At 54.1% G+C, this 16,519-nt stretch overlaps 1 protein-coding gene across 1 annotated transcript in view; it reads right to left on the reverse strand.

Annotated features, from left to right (window-relative positions):
* LOC308051356 (methyl-CpG-binding domain protein 1-like) overlaps window positions 1–16,519 on the reverse strand; it is a gene marked incomplete at its 3' end in the record, with an annotated part of 37,115 nt that overhangs the window by 6,141 nt on the left and 14,455 nt on the right. The window contains exons 7-12 of the mRNA XM_080361737.1: window positions 15,253–15,375; window positions 11,776–11,910; window positions 10,603–10,653; window positions 10,433–10,489; window positions 9,583–9,651; window positions 2,476–2,631 (exon numbers count right to left, since the gene is read on the reverse strand). Coding sequence (XP_080217863.1) covers window positions 2,476–2,631; window positions 9,583–9,651; window positions 10,433–10,489; window positions 10,603–10,653; window positions 11,776–11,910; window positions 15,253–15,375 — 591 coding nt within the window. The remainder of the gene's footprint in view (window positions 1–2,475; window positions 2,632–9,582; window positions 9,652–10,432; window positions 10,490–10,602; window positions 10,654–11,775; window positions 11,911–15,252; window positions 15,376–16,519) is intronic.

Consider the following 16,519-nt stretch of genomic DNA (forward strand, 5'->3'; position numbering starts at 1 on the left):
TCCCCGAAAAGGGACCCAGGCATCCGGATGATCCCATCCCATCCAAAAAGGGACCCAGGCGTCCGGGTAACCTCCTCCCCACCCCCAAGGAAAAGGGACCCAGGCGTCCGGACAAGCTCCCTCCCCCGCAAGCCAAGCAAAGCAAAAGGGACCCAGGCGTCCGGGTGAGACCCTCCCGCCTAAAAACGGACCCTGGCATGCCCCTGAAAAAAAGGGGGATGTACTGGGAGCTACTGGGGGCTACTGGAACCACTGGGAACCATTAGGGGTTACTGGGACCCATTAGAGGCTACTGGGAGCTACTGGGATTTACTGGGAACCATTAGGGGTTACTGGGAGCCATTGGGGGTCACTGGGAGCTACTGGGATGTACTGGGGAGTATCAGTGGTTACTGGGAGCTACTGGGAGCCACTGGGGGTTACTGGGAGCTACTGGGAGCCACTGGGAGCTACTGGGGACCATTAGGGGTTACTGGGAGCCATTAGGAGCCACTGGGAGCTACTGGGAGGTACTGGGAGCCACTGGGGACCATTAGGATCCACTGGGAGCCACTGGAGGTCACTGGGAGCCATTGGGGGTTACTGGGAGCCATTGGGGGTTACTGGGAGCTACTGGGAGCCATTAGGAGCCACTGGGGCTTACTGGGGTTACTGGGAGCTATTGGGAGTGACTGAGGACCAGTAAGAGCCACTGGGGACCATTAGGGGTTACTGGGAGCTACTGGCGGCCATTGGGAGCCACTGGGGGTTACTGGGAGCTACTTGGAGCCATTACAAGCCATTGGGTGTTACTGGGAGCTACTGGGGGTTACTGGGAGCTACTGGGGGTTACTGGGAGCCATTAGGAACCACTGGGGACCATTAGGAGCCACTGAGAGCCACTGGGGGTTACTGGGAGTTACTGGGAGCTACTGGAAGCCATTAGGAGCTACTGGGAGTTACTGGGAGCCACTGGGGGTTACTGGGGACCATTAGGAGTTACTGGGAGCTACTGGGAGCCATTGGGGGTTACTGGGAGCCATTAGGAGTTACTGGGAGCCACTGCGGATTACTGGGAGCTATTGGGAACCATTAGGGGTTACTGGGAGTCACTGGGAGTTACTGGGAGCTACTGGGTACCATTAGGGGTTACTGGGAACCATTGGGAGCCACTGGAGCTACTGGGAGTTACTGAGAACCATTAGGGGTTACTGGGACCCACTGGGCACCATTAGGAGCCACTGGGGGTTACTGGGAGCTACTGGGAGCCATTGGGGGTTACTGGGAGCCATTAGGGGTTACTGGGACCCACTGGGCACCATTAAGAGCCACTGGGGGTTACTGGGGACCATTAGGGGTCACTGGGAGCCATTGGGAACCACTGGGGACCATTAGGGGTTACTGGGAGCCACTGGCGGTTACTGGGAGCTACTGGGAGCCATTGGGGGTTACTGCGAGCCATTAGGATCCACTGGGAGCTACTGGGGACCATTAGGGGTTACTGGGAGCCACTAGGAGTTACTGGGAGCCACTGGGAGTTACTGGGAGCTACTGGGGGTTACTGGGAGGTACTGGGGACCATTAGGGGTAACTGGGAGCCACTGTGAGCCACTGGGGGTTACTGGGAGCTACTGGGAGTTACTGGGAGCTACTGGCGGCCATTGGGAGCCACTGGGGGTTACTGGGGACCATTAGGGGTTACTGGGAGCCACTGGGGGTTACTGGGAGTTACTGAGAGCTACTGGGAGCTACTGGGGACCATTAGGAGCCATTGGGTGTTACTGGGGACCATTAGGGGTTACTGGGGACCATTAGGGGTTACTGGGAGCCACTGGGGGTTACTGGGAGCTACTGGGAGCTACTGGGAGCCATTAGGAGCTACTGGGAGCCACTGGGAGCTACTGGGAGTTACTGGGGACCATTAGGGGTTACTGGGAGCTATTGGGAGCCATTGGGGGTTACTGGGAGCCATTAGGAGCTACTGGGAGCCACTGGGGGTTACTGGGAGTTACTGGGAGCTACTGGCGGGCATTGGGAGCCACTGGGGGTTACTGGGGACCATTAGGGGTTACTGGGAGCTACTGGAGTTACTGGGAGCTACTGGTGGCCATTGGGAGCCACTGGGGGTTACTGGGGACCATTAGGGGTTACTGGGGACCATTAGGGGTTACTGGGAGCCACTGGGGGTTACTGGGAGCTACTGGGAGCTACTGGGAGCTACTGGGGACCATTAGGAGTCACTGGGAGTTACTAAGGACCATTAGGAGTTACTGGGAGCTACTGGGGACCACTGGGAGCCACTGGGAGTTACTGGGAGCTACTGGGGACCATTAGGAGCCATTGGGTGTTACTGGGAGCAACTGGGGGTTACTGGGAGCTACTGAGAGCCATTGGGAGCCACTGTGGGTTACTGGGAGCTAGTGGGAGCTACTGGGAGTTACTGGGAGCTACTGGGGGTTCCTGGGAGCCCCCGGGGGTTCCCGGGGCGGCACCCACCATGGCGCGGCGCAGGCACTGCCTCCAGCGGCACTTCTGGCGCTTGCGGTTGCGGCCGCCGAACTTGGGCTTGTCGCGGCAGAAGTCGCAGCGGCCGCAGTCGGCCGGGCGCTCGCAGCCCGCGCAGGCCCCGCAACGGCGGCTGCGCCGGCTCCGCTGCGGCACAAAGCGGGGTCACCCCCCACCCCCCAAAAACACCCCCTTTCCCACACCCCACCCACCCAACTCCCCTGGGTTAGAATGGGGGGGAATTAGTGCGTGAGCGGCTATTAGCGGCGTTACGGTAGCGGGAGGTGGGGGGAGGGGGGTTAGGGATAGGGGTGCAGCTATTAGGGGGGTTACGGTAATGGGTTGGTCGTATTACAATATATATGGTAACTGTGTGCTATGGGTGCTTATATTAGAGACATTACGGTACATCCGCTACTCAGGCGCTTATAGTAATGAGATGATCATATTACAATATATACGGTAAGTGTGTGCTATAGGTGCTCATATTAGAGACATCACAGTACATCTGCTATTAAGGGGCTTATAGTAATGGGGTGGTCGTATTACAATATATACAGTAACTGTGTGCTATGGGTGCTCATATTAGAGACATTACGGTACATCCGCTACTAAGGCGCTTATAGTAATGAGATGATCATATTACAATATATACGGTAAGTGTGTGCTATAGGTGCTCACATTAGAGACATTACAGTACATCTGCTATTAAGGGGCTTATAGTAATGGGGTGGTCGTATTACAATATATACGGTAAGTGGGTGCTATAGGTGCTCATATTAGAGACATTACGGTACATCTGCCATTAGGAGGCTTATGGTAATGGGGTGGTTGTATTATAATATATATGGTAACTGGGTGCTGGTATTATGGGGTCTAGGTGCTCATATTAGAGACATTACGGTACATCCCCTATTAAGCTGCTTACAGTAATGAGGTGGTCATATTACAATATATACGGTAAGTGGGTGCTATGGGTGCTCATACTAGAGACATTACGGTACCTCCGCTATTAAGGCGCTTATAGTAATGAGATGATCATATTACAATATATACGGTAAGTGTGTGCTATGGGTGCTCATAATAGAGACATTACGGTACATCTACTATTAAGAGGCTTACGGTAATGGGGTTGTCATATTACAATATATACGGTAAGTGGGTGCTGGTACTATGGGTCCTCACATTAGAGACATTACAGTACATCTGCTATTAAGGGGCTTATAGTAATGGGGTGGTCGTATTACAGTATATACGGTGTGTGCTATGGGTGCTTATATTAGAGACATTACGGTACATCTACCATTAGGAGGCTTATGGTAACGGGGTGGTTGTATTATAATATATATGGTAACTGGGTGCTGGTATTATGGGGTCTAGGTGCTCATATTAGAGACATTACGGTACATCCCCTATTAAGCGGCTTACAGTAATGAGGTGGTCATATTACAATATATACGGTAAGTGTGTGCTATGGGTGCTCATACTAGAGACATTACGGTACCTCCGCTATTAAGGCGCTTATAGTAATGAGATGATCATATTACAATATATATGGTAAGTGTGTGCTATGGGTGCTCATATTAGAGACATTACGGTACATCTACTATTAAGAGGCTTACGGTAATGGGGTTGTCATATTACAATATATACGGTAAGTGGGTGCTGGTACTATGGGTGCTCACATTAGAGACATTACAGTACATCTGCTATTAAGGGGCTTATAGTAATGGGGTGGTCGTATTACAGTATATACGGTGTGTGCTATGGGTGCTTATATTAGAGACATTACGGTACATCTACTATTAAGAGGCTTATGGTAATGGGGTTGTCATATTACAATATATACGGTAAGTGGGTGCTGGTACTATGGGTGCTCATATTAGAGACATTACAGTACATCTGCTATTAGGGGTCTTATAGTAATGGGGTTGTCGTATTACAATATATACAGTAAGTGGGTGCTATGGGTGCTCATATTAGACACATTACGGTACATCCGCTATTAAGAGGCTTATAGTAATGGGGTGGTTGTATTACAATATATACGGTAAGTGTGTGCTATAGGTGCTCATATTAGAGACATTACAGTACATCTGCTATTAAGGGGCTTATAGTAATGGGGTGGTCGTATTACAGTATACACGGTGTGTGCTATGGGTGCTTATATTAGAGACATTACGGTACATCTACTATTAAGAGGCTTACGGTAATGGGGTGGTCATATTACAATATATACGGTAAGTGGGTGCTGGTACTATGGGTGCTCACATTAGAGACATTACAGTACATCGCCTATTAAGGGGCTTATAGTAATGGGGTGGTCGTATTACAATATATACGGTAAGTGGGTGCTATGGGTGCTCATATTAGAGACATTACGGTACATCTGCCATTAGGAGGCTTATGGTAATGGGGTGGTTGTATTATAATATATATGGTAACTGCGTGCTGGTATTATGGGGTCTAGGTGCTCATATTAGAGACATTACGGTACATCCCCTATTAAGCGGCTTACAGTAATGAGGTGGTCATATTACAATATATACGGTAAGTGTGTGCTATGGGTGCTCATACTAGAGACATTACGGTACATCCGCTATTAAGGGGCTTATAGTAATGAGATGATCATATTACAATATATACGGTAAGTGTGTGCTATAGGTGCTCATATTAGAGACATCACAGTACATCTGCTATTAAGGGGCTTAGAGTAATGGGGTGGTCGTATTACAATATATATACGGTAAGTGGGTGCTATAGGTGCTCATATTAGAGACATTACGGTACATCCCCTATTAAGCGGCTTACAGTAATGAGGTGGTCATATTATAATATATACGGTAAGTGTGTGCTATAGGTGCTCATATTAGAGACATTACGGTACATCTGCTATTAAGGGGCTTATAGTAATGGGGTGGTTGTATTACAATATATACGGTAAGTGGGTGCTATGGGTGCTCATATTAGAGACATTACGGTACATCCGCTATTAGGAGGCTTATGGTAATGGGGTGGTTGTATTATAATATATATGGTAACTGGGTGCTGGTATTATGGGGTCTAGGTGCTCATATTAGAGACATTACGGTACATCCCCTATTAAGCGGCTTACAGTAATGAGGTGGTCATATTACAATATATACGGTAAGTGTGTGCTATGGGTGCTCATACTACAGACATTACGGTACATCCACTATTAAGGGGCTTATAGTTATAGGGTGGTTGTATTACAATATATACGGTAAGTGTGTGCTATGGCTGCTCATATTGGAGACGTTACGGTACATCTGCTATTAGGAGGCTTATGGCAATGGGGTGGTTGTATTACAATATATACGGTAAGTGGGTGCTATGGGTGCTCATATTAGACACACTACGGTACATCCGCTATTAAGAGGCTTATAGTAATGGGGTGGTTGTATTACAATATATACGGTAAGTGGGTGTTGGTACTATGGGTGCTCATGTTAGAGACATTACAATGCATCCGCTATTAAGTGGTTTATGATAATGGGGCTGTCGTATTACAATATATATGGTAAGTGTGTGCTGTGGGTGCTCATATTAGAAACATTACGGTACACCTGCTATTAAGGGGCTTATAGTAATGGGGTGGTCGTATTGCAATATATACGGTAAGTGGGTGCTGTGGGTGCTCATACTAGAGACATTACGGTACATCCGCTATTAAGGGGCTTATAGTTATAGGGTGGTCGTATTACAATATATACGGTAAGTGGGTGCTATGGCTGCTCATATTAGAGACGTTATGGTACATCTGCTATTAGGAGGCTTATGGTAATGGGGTTGTCGTATTACAATATATACAGTATAGTGGGTGCTGGTACTATGGGTGCTCATATTACAGACATTATGGTATCCCCGCTATTAAGGGGCTTATAGTAATGGGGTGGTCGTATTACAATATATACGGTAGGTGTATGCTATGGGTGCTCATATTAGAGACATTATGGTACATCCGCTATTAAGGGGCTTATAATAATGGGGTGGTCGTATTACAATATATACGGTAAGTGGGTGCTATGGGTGCTCATATTAGACACATTACGGTACATCCGCTATTAAGAGGCTTATGGTAATGGGGTGGTTGTATTACAATATATATGGTAAGTGTGTGCTGTGGGTGCTCATATTAGAGACATTACGGTACATCCGCTATTAGGGGGCTTATGGTGATGGGGTTGTCATATTACAATATATACGGTAAGTGGGTGCTGTGGGTGCTCATATTAGAGACATTACGGTACATCCGCTATTAAGGCGCTTATGATAATGGGGCTGTCGTATTACAATATATATGGTAAGTATGTGCTGTGGGTGCTCATATTAGAGACATTACGGTACATCCGCTATTAAGGGGCTTATGCTAATGGGGTTGTCGTATTACAATATATACGGTGAGTGGGTGTTGGTACTATGGGTGCTCATATTAGAGATATTACGGTACATCCACTGTTAAGGGGCTTATGGTAATGGGGTGGTCATATTACAATATATATGGTAAGTGTGCGGTGGTACTATGGGCTCTAGGTGCTCATATTAGAGACATTACGGTACATTCAACCCCCTATTACGGTAATTCTGACCTTCATATGAAGTTATGGAGCAAGTATTAGAAGCATTACGGTACCCAGGCCCCAATATTACAATGCATATGATACTATTACGGTAATTCTGACCCTAATAGAAAGTTCTGGAGCAACTATTAGGAGCATTACGGTACCCAGGCCCCGGTATTAGAATGAATATGGTACTCATGTGCTACTATTATGCGCTATAGGTGCCCATATTAGAGACATTATGGTACATTTGACCCTCTATTATGTTAATTCTGACATTGATATAAAGTTGTGGAGCGGCTATTAGGAACATTATGGTAACCACGCCCCACTATTAGAATGAATATGGTACTAGTGTGTCGCTATTATGGGCTCTAGGTGCCCATATTAGAGACATTACGGTACATTCGACCCCCTATTATGGCAATTCCGAGCCCGATATAAAGTCTTGGAGTTGCTATTAGGAGCATTACGGTAATCAGGTCCCACTATTAGAACCAATACGGTACTTGTGCACCACTCCTATGGGCTCTAGGTGCCCATATTAGAGACATTACGGTACATTCAACCCCCTATCACGGTAATTCTGACCTTCATATAAATTTATGGAGCCACTATTAGGAGCATTACGGTACCAAGGCCCCAGTATTAGAATGAATACGGTACTCAAGTGCTGCTATTATGGGCTGTAGGTGCCACTATTAGACACATTATGGTACATTCACCCCTCTATTACAGTAATTCTGACCCTGATCTAAAGTCTTGGAGCAGCTATTAGGGGCATTACGGTACTTGAACCCCAACATTACAACCCTATGAGCAGCTATTAGGGGCTTTACGGCACCCGAACCCCAACATTACAACCCTATGAGCAGCTATTAGGGGTGTTACGGCACCCGAACCCCAACATTACAACCCTATGAGCAGCTATTAGGGGCTTTACGGCACCCGAACCCCAACATTACAACCCTATGAGCAGCTATTAGGGGCTTTACGGCACTTGAACCCCAACATTACAACCCTATGAGCAGCTATTAGGGGCATTACGGTACTTGAACCCCAACATTACAACCCTATGAGCAGCTATTAGGGGCTTTACGGCACCCGAACCCCAACATTACAACCCTATGAGCAGCTATTAGGGGCTTTACGGCACCCGAACCCCAACATTACAACCCTATGAGCAGCTATTAGGGGCTTTACGGCACTTGAACCCCAACATTACAACCCTATGAGCAGCTATTAGGGGCTTTACGGCACCTGAACCCCAACATTACAACCCTATGAGCAGCTATTAGGGGCTTTACGGCACCTGAACCCCAACATTACAACCCTATGAGCAGCTATTAGGGGCTTTACGGCACCCGAACCCCAACATTACAACCCTATGAGCAGCTATTAGGGGCTTTACGGCACCCGAACCCCAACATTACAACCCTATGAGCAGCTATTAGGGGCTTTACTGCACCCGAACCCCAACATTACAACCCTATGAGCAGCTATTAGGGGCTTTACGGCACCCAAACCCCAACATTACAACCCTATGAGCAGCTATTAGGGGCTTTACGGCACCCGAACCCCAACATTACAACCCTATGAGCAGCTATTAGGGGCTTTACGGCACCCGAACCCCAACATTACAACCCTATGAGCAGCTATTAGGGGCTTTACGGCACCCGAACCCCAACATTACAACCCTATGAGCAGCTATTAGGGGCTTTACGGCACTTGAACCCCAACATTACAACCCTATGAGCAGCTATTAGGGGCTTTACGGCACCCGAACCCCAACATTACAACCCTATGAGCAGCTATTAGGGGCTTTACGGCACCTGAACCCCAACATTACAACCCTATGAGCAGCTATTAGGGGCTTTACGGCACCCGAACCCCAACATTACAACCCTATGAGCAGCTATTAGGGGCTTTACGGCACCCGAACCCCAACATTACAACCCTATGAGCAGCTATTAGGGGCTTTACGGCACCCGAACCCCAACATTACAACCCTATGAGCAGCTATTAGGGGCTTTACGGCACCTGAACCCCAACATTACAACCCTATGAGCAGCTATTAGGGGCTTTACGGCACCCGAACCCCAACATTACAACCCAATGAGCAGCTATTAAGGCTGTTACGGTACCTACCCCCCCCCTATTCTTAGACCTGAACCCCAATATTAAGCCTCTGGGCAGCTATTATGGGTGTTACGGTACCACCCCCACTATTAGAGACATTACGGTGCCCTGCACACCCACATTAATGGGGAGCAGCTATTAAGAGCATTACGGTACCCCCCCCCCAATTAGCATTGGCGCGGCTATTAGCGCCATTACGGCCCCATTAGGCTCCGCTATTAGGAGTATTACGGCCCCGCCCACTCCCTAATAGCTGCACCGGTGGGAAAGAAGGGGACCCAGGAGTTCGGGAATGGACCCAGGAGTTCGGGAATGGACCCAAGAGTTCGGGAGGGACCCAGGTGTCCGGGAAGGGACCCAGGCGTCCGGCACTCACCCCGCCCCCACGCGTCCCGGGGTGCTTGGGGGGTCTCCCCGGTTTTTTCTTCTCCTTGGCTGGCTGCTTCTGGAAGGTGGGGAGGGGGTTGGAAGGGACCCAGGCGTCCGGGAGGGACCCAGGAGTTCGGGGGGGGGACCCAGGAGTTCGGGAGGGACCCAGGAGTTCAGGGAGGGACCCAGGAGTTCGGGATGGATCCAGGAGTTCAGGAGGGACCCAGGAGTTCAGGGGGGGACCCAGGAGTTCGGGGGACCCAGACATCCAGGAGGGACCCAGGAGTCCGGGGCGGGGACCCAGGAGTTTGGGAGGGACCCAGGAGTTCGGGAGGGACCCAGGAGTTCGGAGGGGCACTCAGGAGTTCAGGGGTGGACCCAGGAGTTCGGGAGGGACCCAGGAGTTCAGGAGGGACCCAGGAGTTCGGGAGGGACCCAGGAGTTCGGGGGGGGACTCAGGAGTTCAGGGGTGGACCCAGGAGTTCGGGAGGGACCCAGGAGTGCGGGAGGGACCCAGGAGTGCGGGGAGGGACCCAGGAGTTCAGGAGGGACCCAGGAGTTCGGGAGGGACCCAGGAGTTCGGGGGGGGACCCAGGAGTTCGGGGGACCCAGACATCCAGGAGGGACCCAGGAGTCCGGGGCGGGGACCCAGGAGTTCGGGAGGGACCCAGGAGTTCAGGAGGGACCCAGGAGTTCGGGTAGGGACGGAGGAGTTCGGAGGGGGGACTCAAGAGTTCGAGGGACCCAGGAGTCCGGGAGGGACCCAGGAGTTCGGGAGGGACCCAGGAGTGCGGGGGTGGACCCAGGCGTCTGAGAGGGACCCAGGCGTCCGGGACCAGGGCGGGGGGGACACTCACCCTGTAGCGGGTGCTGGGGGCGGCGCTGGGTTCCCGCTCCGGGGGGGGGTTCCATTGCTGGGGGGGGAGAGAGAAAATGGGGGTGAGGGTGGACCCAGGCATCCGGGAGGGACCCAGGAGTCTGGGAGGGACCCAGGAGTTCGGGAGGGACCCAGGCGTCCGGGACTCACCAGCGTCAGTTTGCGGGGGCCGGGGGGCGGCTTCTTGGTGACCCCCGACCTCTGTGGGGCAACAAAGGGGGAGAGGTCAGAGAGGGGGGGACATGGGGCTATGGGGCGATCTATGGGGCGATCTATTGGATGATCTATGGCGCGCTGTGGGGTGATCTATAGGGCGCTGTGGGGTGATCTATGGGGTGCTATGGGGCGATCTATGGAGCTCTATGGGGCGATCTATGGGGCAATACATGGGTCGCCGTGGGGCGATCTATGGGGTGATCTATGGGGTGACCTATGGGCGCCATGAGGCGATCTATGGGGTGTTGTGGGGTGATCTATGGGGCGCTCTGGGGTAATCTATGGGGCGCTATGGGGCGATCTATGGGGCGATCTATGGGGCGCTATGGGGCGATGTATGGAGCGCTATGGGGCGATCTATGGGGCGATCTATGGGGCGCTCTGGGGCGATGTATGGAGCGCTATGGGGCGATCTATGGGGCGATCTATGGGGTGATCTATGGGGCGCTCTGGGGCAATCTATGGGGCGTTATGGGGCGATGTATGGGGCACTTTGGGGCGATCTATGGAGCGATCCATGGGTCACTATGGGGTGATCCATGGGGCAATCTATGGGGCGCTATGGGGCGATGTATGAAGCGCTCTGGGGCAATCTATGGGGCGCTATGGGGCGATGTATGGAGCGCTATGGGGCAATCTATGGGGTGCTGTGGGGCGCTATGGGGCGATCCATGGGGCGCTATGGGGCGATCTATGGGGCGATCCATGGGTCACTATGGGGTGATCTATGGGGCGATCTATGGGATGATCTATGGGGCGCTATGGGGCAATCTATGGAGCCATCCATAGGTCACTATGGGGCGATCTATGGGACGCTATGGGCTGATCTATGGGGTGATTTATGGGGTGATCTATGGGGCGATCTACGGGGTGATCTACGGGGTGCTGTGAGGCGATCTATGGGGCGATCTATGGGGCGATCCATGGGTTACTATGGGGTGATCTATGGGGCGATCTATGGGGCGCTATGGGGCGATCTATGGGGTGATCTATGGGGCGATCCATGGGTCACTATGGGGTGATCTATGGGGCGATCTATGGGGTGATCTATGGGGTTCTATGGGGCGCTATGGGGCGATCTATGGGGCGCTATGGGGCGCTGGGTACCTGCGGGCGCAGGCAGCGGCGGCGCAGGCAGCGCCACTGGCGCTTCCTCCCGGGCTGCAGGCGGCGCTGGCAGAAGCAGCAGCTCCCACAATCCTCGGTGCTCAGGCAGCCCCCGCACGCCCCACAGCCCCAGCCCTGGGGGGACATGGGGGTCAATGGGGTAATGGGGGGCAATGGGGTAATGGGGGACATGGGGGATAATGGGGGACATGGGGTAATGGGGGACATGGGGGACATGGGGGGCAATGGGGGACATGGGGGTCAACATGAGTCAATGAGGGTCAATGGGGGTCAATGGAGAGTCAATGGGGGCAATGGGGGTCAACATGAGTCAATGGATGTCAATGGGGGTCAACATGAGTCAATGGGGGGCAATGGGGGTCAATGGGGGTCAATGGGGATCAATGGATAGTCAATGGGGGTCAATGGGGGTCAACAGGAGTCAATGGATGTCAATGGGGGTCAATGGGGGTCAATGGGGGTCAATGGGGGGCAACATGAGTCAATGGATGTCAATGGGAGTCAATGGAGAGTCAATGGGGGCAATGAGGGGCAATGGGGGTCAACATGAGTCAATGGGGGTCAATGGGGATCAATGGATAGTCAATGGGGATCAATGGATAGTCAATGGGGATCAATGGGGGTCAACAGGAGTCAATGGAGAGTCAATGGGGGTCAATGGGAGTCAATGGAAAGTCAATGGAAAGTCAATGGGGGCAATGAGGGTCAATAGGGGTCAATGGGGGGCAACATGAGTCAATGGAGAGTCAATGGGGGGCAATGGGGGACATGGGGGGTAATGGAGAGTCAATGGAGAATCAATGGGGGTCAACAGGAGTCAATGGGGGTCAATAGGGGTCAATGGAGAGTCAATGGGGGTCAATGGGGGACATGGGGGACACGGGGGACATGGAGGGTAATGGGCGGCAATGGGGGACATGGGGGGCAATGGGGGACATGGGGGCAATGGGGGGCAATGGGGGTCAACATGAGTCAATGGGGGTCAATGGGGGTCAATGGAGAGTCAATGGGGGCAATGGGGGTCAACATGAGTCGATGGAGAGTCAATGGGGGTCAATGGGGGTCAACATGAGTCAATGGAGAGTTAATGGAGTTCAATGGGGGGCAATGGGGGGCAATGGGGGGCAATGGGGGTCAACATGAGTCAATGGGGGTCAATGGGGGGCAATGGGGATCAACAAGAGTCAATGGACGTCAATGGGGGTCAATGGGGGTCAATGGAGAGTCAATGGGGGTCAACATGAGTCAATGGGGAGTCAATGGGTGTCAACATGAGTCAATGGCGGGCAATGGGGGGCAATGGAGAGTCAATGGAGGTCAACAGGAGTCAATGGATGTCAATGGGGGTCAATGGGGGGCAATGGATGTCAATGGGGGTCAATGGGGGGCAATGGAGAGTCAATGGGGGCAATGGGGGGCAATGGGGGTCAACATGAGTCAATGGATGTCAATGGGGGTCAATGGGGGGAATGGGGGTCAACATGGGTCAATGGGGGTCAATGGAGAGTCAATGGGGGTCAATGGGGGTCAGTGGGGGTCAATGGAGGTCAATGGGCGTCAATGGATGTCAATGGGGGTCAGTGGGGGTCAGTGGGGGTCAGTGGGCGTCAATGGGCGTCAATTTATGTCAATGGGCGTCAATGGGCGTCAATGGGGGTCAATGGGCGTCAATTGATGTCAATGGGCGTCAATGGGCGTCAATTGATGTCAATGGGCGTCAATGGGCGTCAATGGATGTCAATGGGTGTCAACGGGGGTCAATGGGGGTCAATGGGTGTCAACGGGAGTCAACGGGCGTCAATGGGCGTCAATGGGGGTCAATGGGCGTCAATGGGGGTCAATGGGGGTCAATCGGGGTCAATGGAGGTCAACGGGGGTCAGTGGGGGTCAATAGGGGCCAATGGGGGTCAATGGGGAGTCAATGGGGATCAATGGGGGTCAATGGGGATCAATGGGCGTCTATGGGCGTCAATGGAGGTCAATGGGGGTCAATGGGGGTCAATGGGCGTCAATGGGCGTCAATGGGCGTCAATGGGGGTCAATGGGCGTCAATGGGCGTCAATGGGCGTCAATGGGGGTCAACGGGTGTCAATGGATGTCAATGGGCGTCAATGGATGTCAATGGGGGTCAATGGGGGTCAATGGGCGTCAATGGGCGTCAATGGGGGTCAATCGGGGTCAGTGGGGGTTAATGGGGGCCAATGGGGGTCAATGGGGAGTCAACGGGGATCAATGGGGGTCAACGGGGATCAATGGGCGTCAATGGGCGTCTATGGGCGTCTATGGGCGTCAATGGGCGTCAATGGGCGTCAATGGGGGTCAGTGGGGGTCAATGAGGGTTTATAGGGGGTCAACGGGGATCAATGGGGGTCAGTGGGGGTCAACAGGGGTCAACGGGGATCAATGGGGGTCAGTGGGGGTCAATGGGGGTCAGTGGGGGTCAATGGGCGTCAATGGATGTCAATGGGCGTCAATGGATGTCAATGGGGGTCAATGGGGGTCAATGGGCGTCAATGGGGGTCAATGGGCGTCAATGGGCGTCAATGGGCATCAATGGGCGTCAATCGGGATCAATGGGGGTCAGTGGGGGTTAATGGGGGTCAATGGGGAGTCAACGGGGATCAGTGGGGGTCAATGGGGGTCAGTGGGGGTCAGTGGGGGTCAATGGGCGTCAATGGGCGTCAATGGGGGTCAATGGGGGTCAATGGGCGTCAATGGGCGCCAATGGGGGTCAATGGGGGTCAATGGGCGTCAATGGGGGTCAATGGGGATCAATGGGGGTCAACGGGGGTCAACGGGGGTCAACGGGGGTCAGTGGGCATCAATGGAGGTCAATGAGGGTCAATGGGCGTCAATGGGCGCCAATGGGGGTCAATGGGGGTCAATGGGCGTCAATGGGCGTCAATGGGCGTCAATGGGCGTCAATGGGCATCAATGGGGGTCAATGGATTTCAATGGGCGTCAATGGGCGCCAATGGGCGTCAATCGGGGTCAATGGAGGTCAACGGGGGTCAGTGGGGGTCAATGGGCGTCAATGGGGGTCAACGGGGACCAATGGGCGTCAATGGGCATCTATGGGCGTCAATGAGGGTCAATGGGGGTCAATGGGGGTCAATGGGGTCAATGGGCGTCAATGGGCGTCAATGGGCATCAAGGGGGTTTATGGGGGGTCAACGGGGATCAATGGGGGTCAGTGGGGGTCAACGGGGATCAACGGGGCTCAATGGGGGTCAGTGGGGGTCAATGGGGGTCAGTGGAGGTCAGTGGGGGTCAGTGGGGGTCAACGGGCGTCAATGGGCGTCAATGGATGTCAATGGGGGTCAATGGGGGTCAATGGGGGTCAATGGGGATCAATGGGCGCCAATGGGGGTCAATGGGCGTCAATGGGGATCAACAGGGGTCAATGGGGGTCAATTGGGATCAATGGGGGACAATGGGGGTCAGTGGGGTCGTTACCTTCTTGACGATGCGCAGGCAGCGGCGCAGGAGGCACTTGGCGGGGGAGGGGCGGGCGCAGGCGCTGCAGATGCCGCAGTCGCGGGGGAGGAGACACGCGCCGCACGACCCGCAGCCCACGCGCTGCGGGGGGACCCAGGCGTTCGGGGGGACCCAGGGGTTCGGGGGACCCAGGAGTTCGGGGGGGACCCAGGGGTTCGGGGGACCCAGGCGTTCGGGGTGATCCAGGAGTTCTGGAGTGGACCCAGGCGTTCGGGGACCCAGGCGTTCGGGGGGACCCAGGCGTTCGGAGGGACCCAGGCGTTCGGGAGGGACCCAGGCGTCCCGGGAACCCAGGCGTTCAGGGGGACCCAGGAGTTCGGGGGGGACCCCGGCGTTCGGGAGGGACCCAGGAGTTCGGGGGGACCCAGGCGTTCGGGGGGACCCAGGCGTTCGGGAGGGACCCAGGCATCCAGGGGACCCAGGAGTTCGGGGGGGACCCCGGCGTTCAGGGGAGACCCAGACGTTCAGGGGGAACCCAGGAGTTCGGGAGGGACCCAGGCGTTCGGGGGGACCCAGGAGTTCGGGAGTGAACCCAGGCGTTCAGGGGGACCCAGGAGTCCGGGTAGGGACCCAGGAGTTCGGGGGGACCCAGGCGTTCGGGGGACTCAGGAGTTCGGGGGGGACCCAGGATTTCGGGGGGACCCAGACGTTCGGGGGGAACCCAGGAGTTCGAGAGGGACCCAGGCGTTCGGGGGACCCAGAAGTTTGGGGGACCCAGGAGTTCGGGGGGACCCTGGCGTTCGGGGGGGACCCAGGAGTTCGTGAGGGACCCAGGCGTTCGGGAGGGACCCAGGCGTTCGGAGGGGACCCAGGATTTTGGGGGAGACCCAGGATTTCGGGGGGACCCAGGCGTTCGGGAGGGACCCAGGCGTTCAGGGGAGACCCAGACGTTCGGGGGGAACCCAGGAGTTCGGGAGTGAACCCAGGCGTTCGGGGGGGACCTAGGATTTCGGGGGGACCCAGGATTTCGGGGGGACCCAGGTGTTCGGGGGGGACCCCGGCGTTCAGGGGAGACCCAGACGTTCGAGGGGAACCCAGGAGTTCGGGAGGGACCCAGGCATTCGGGGGACCCAGAAGTTTGGGGAACCCAGGAGTTCGGGGGGACCCAGGCGTTCAGGGGGGACCCAGGAGTCCGGGTAGGGACCCAGGAGTTCGAGGGACCCAGGAGTTCGGGGGGACCCAGGCGTTCAGGGGGGACCCAGGAGTCCGGGTAGGGACCCAGGAG

This window comes from Nesoenas mayeri (genome assembly GCF_963082525.1).
Source record: "Nesoenas mayeri genome assembly, chromosome: 38".
NCBI lineage: Eukaryota > Metazoa > Chordata > Aves > Columbiformes > Columbidae > Nesoenas > Nesoenas mayeri.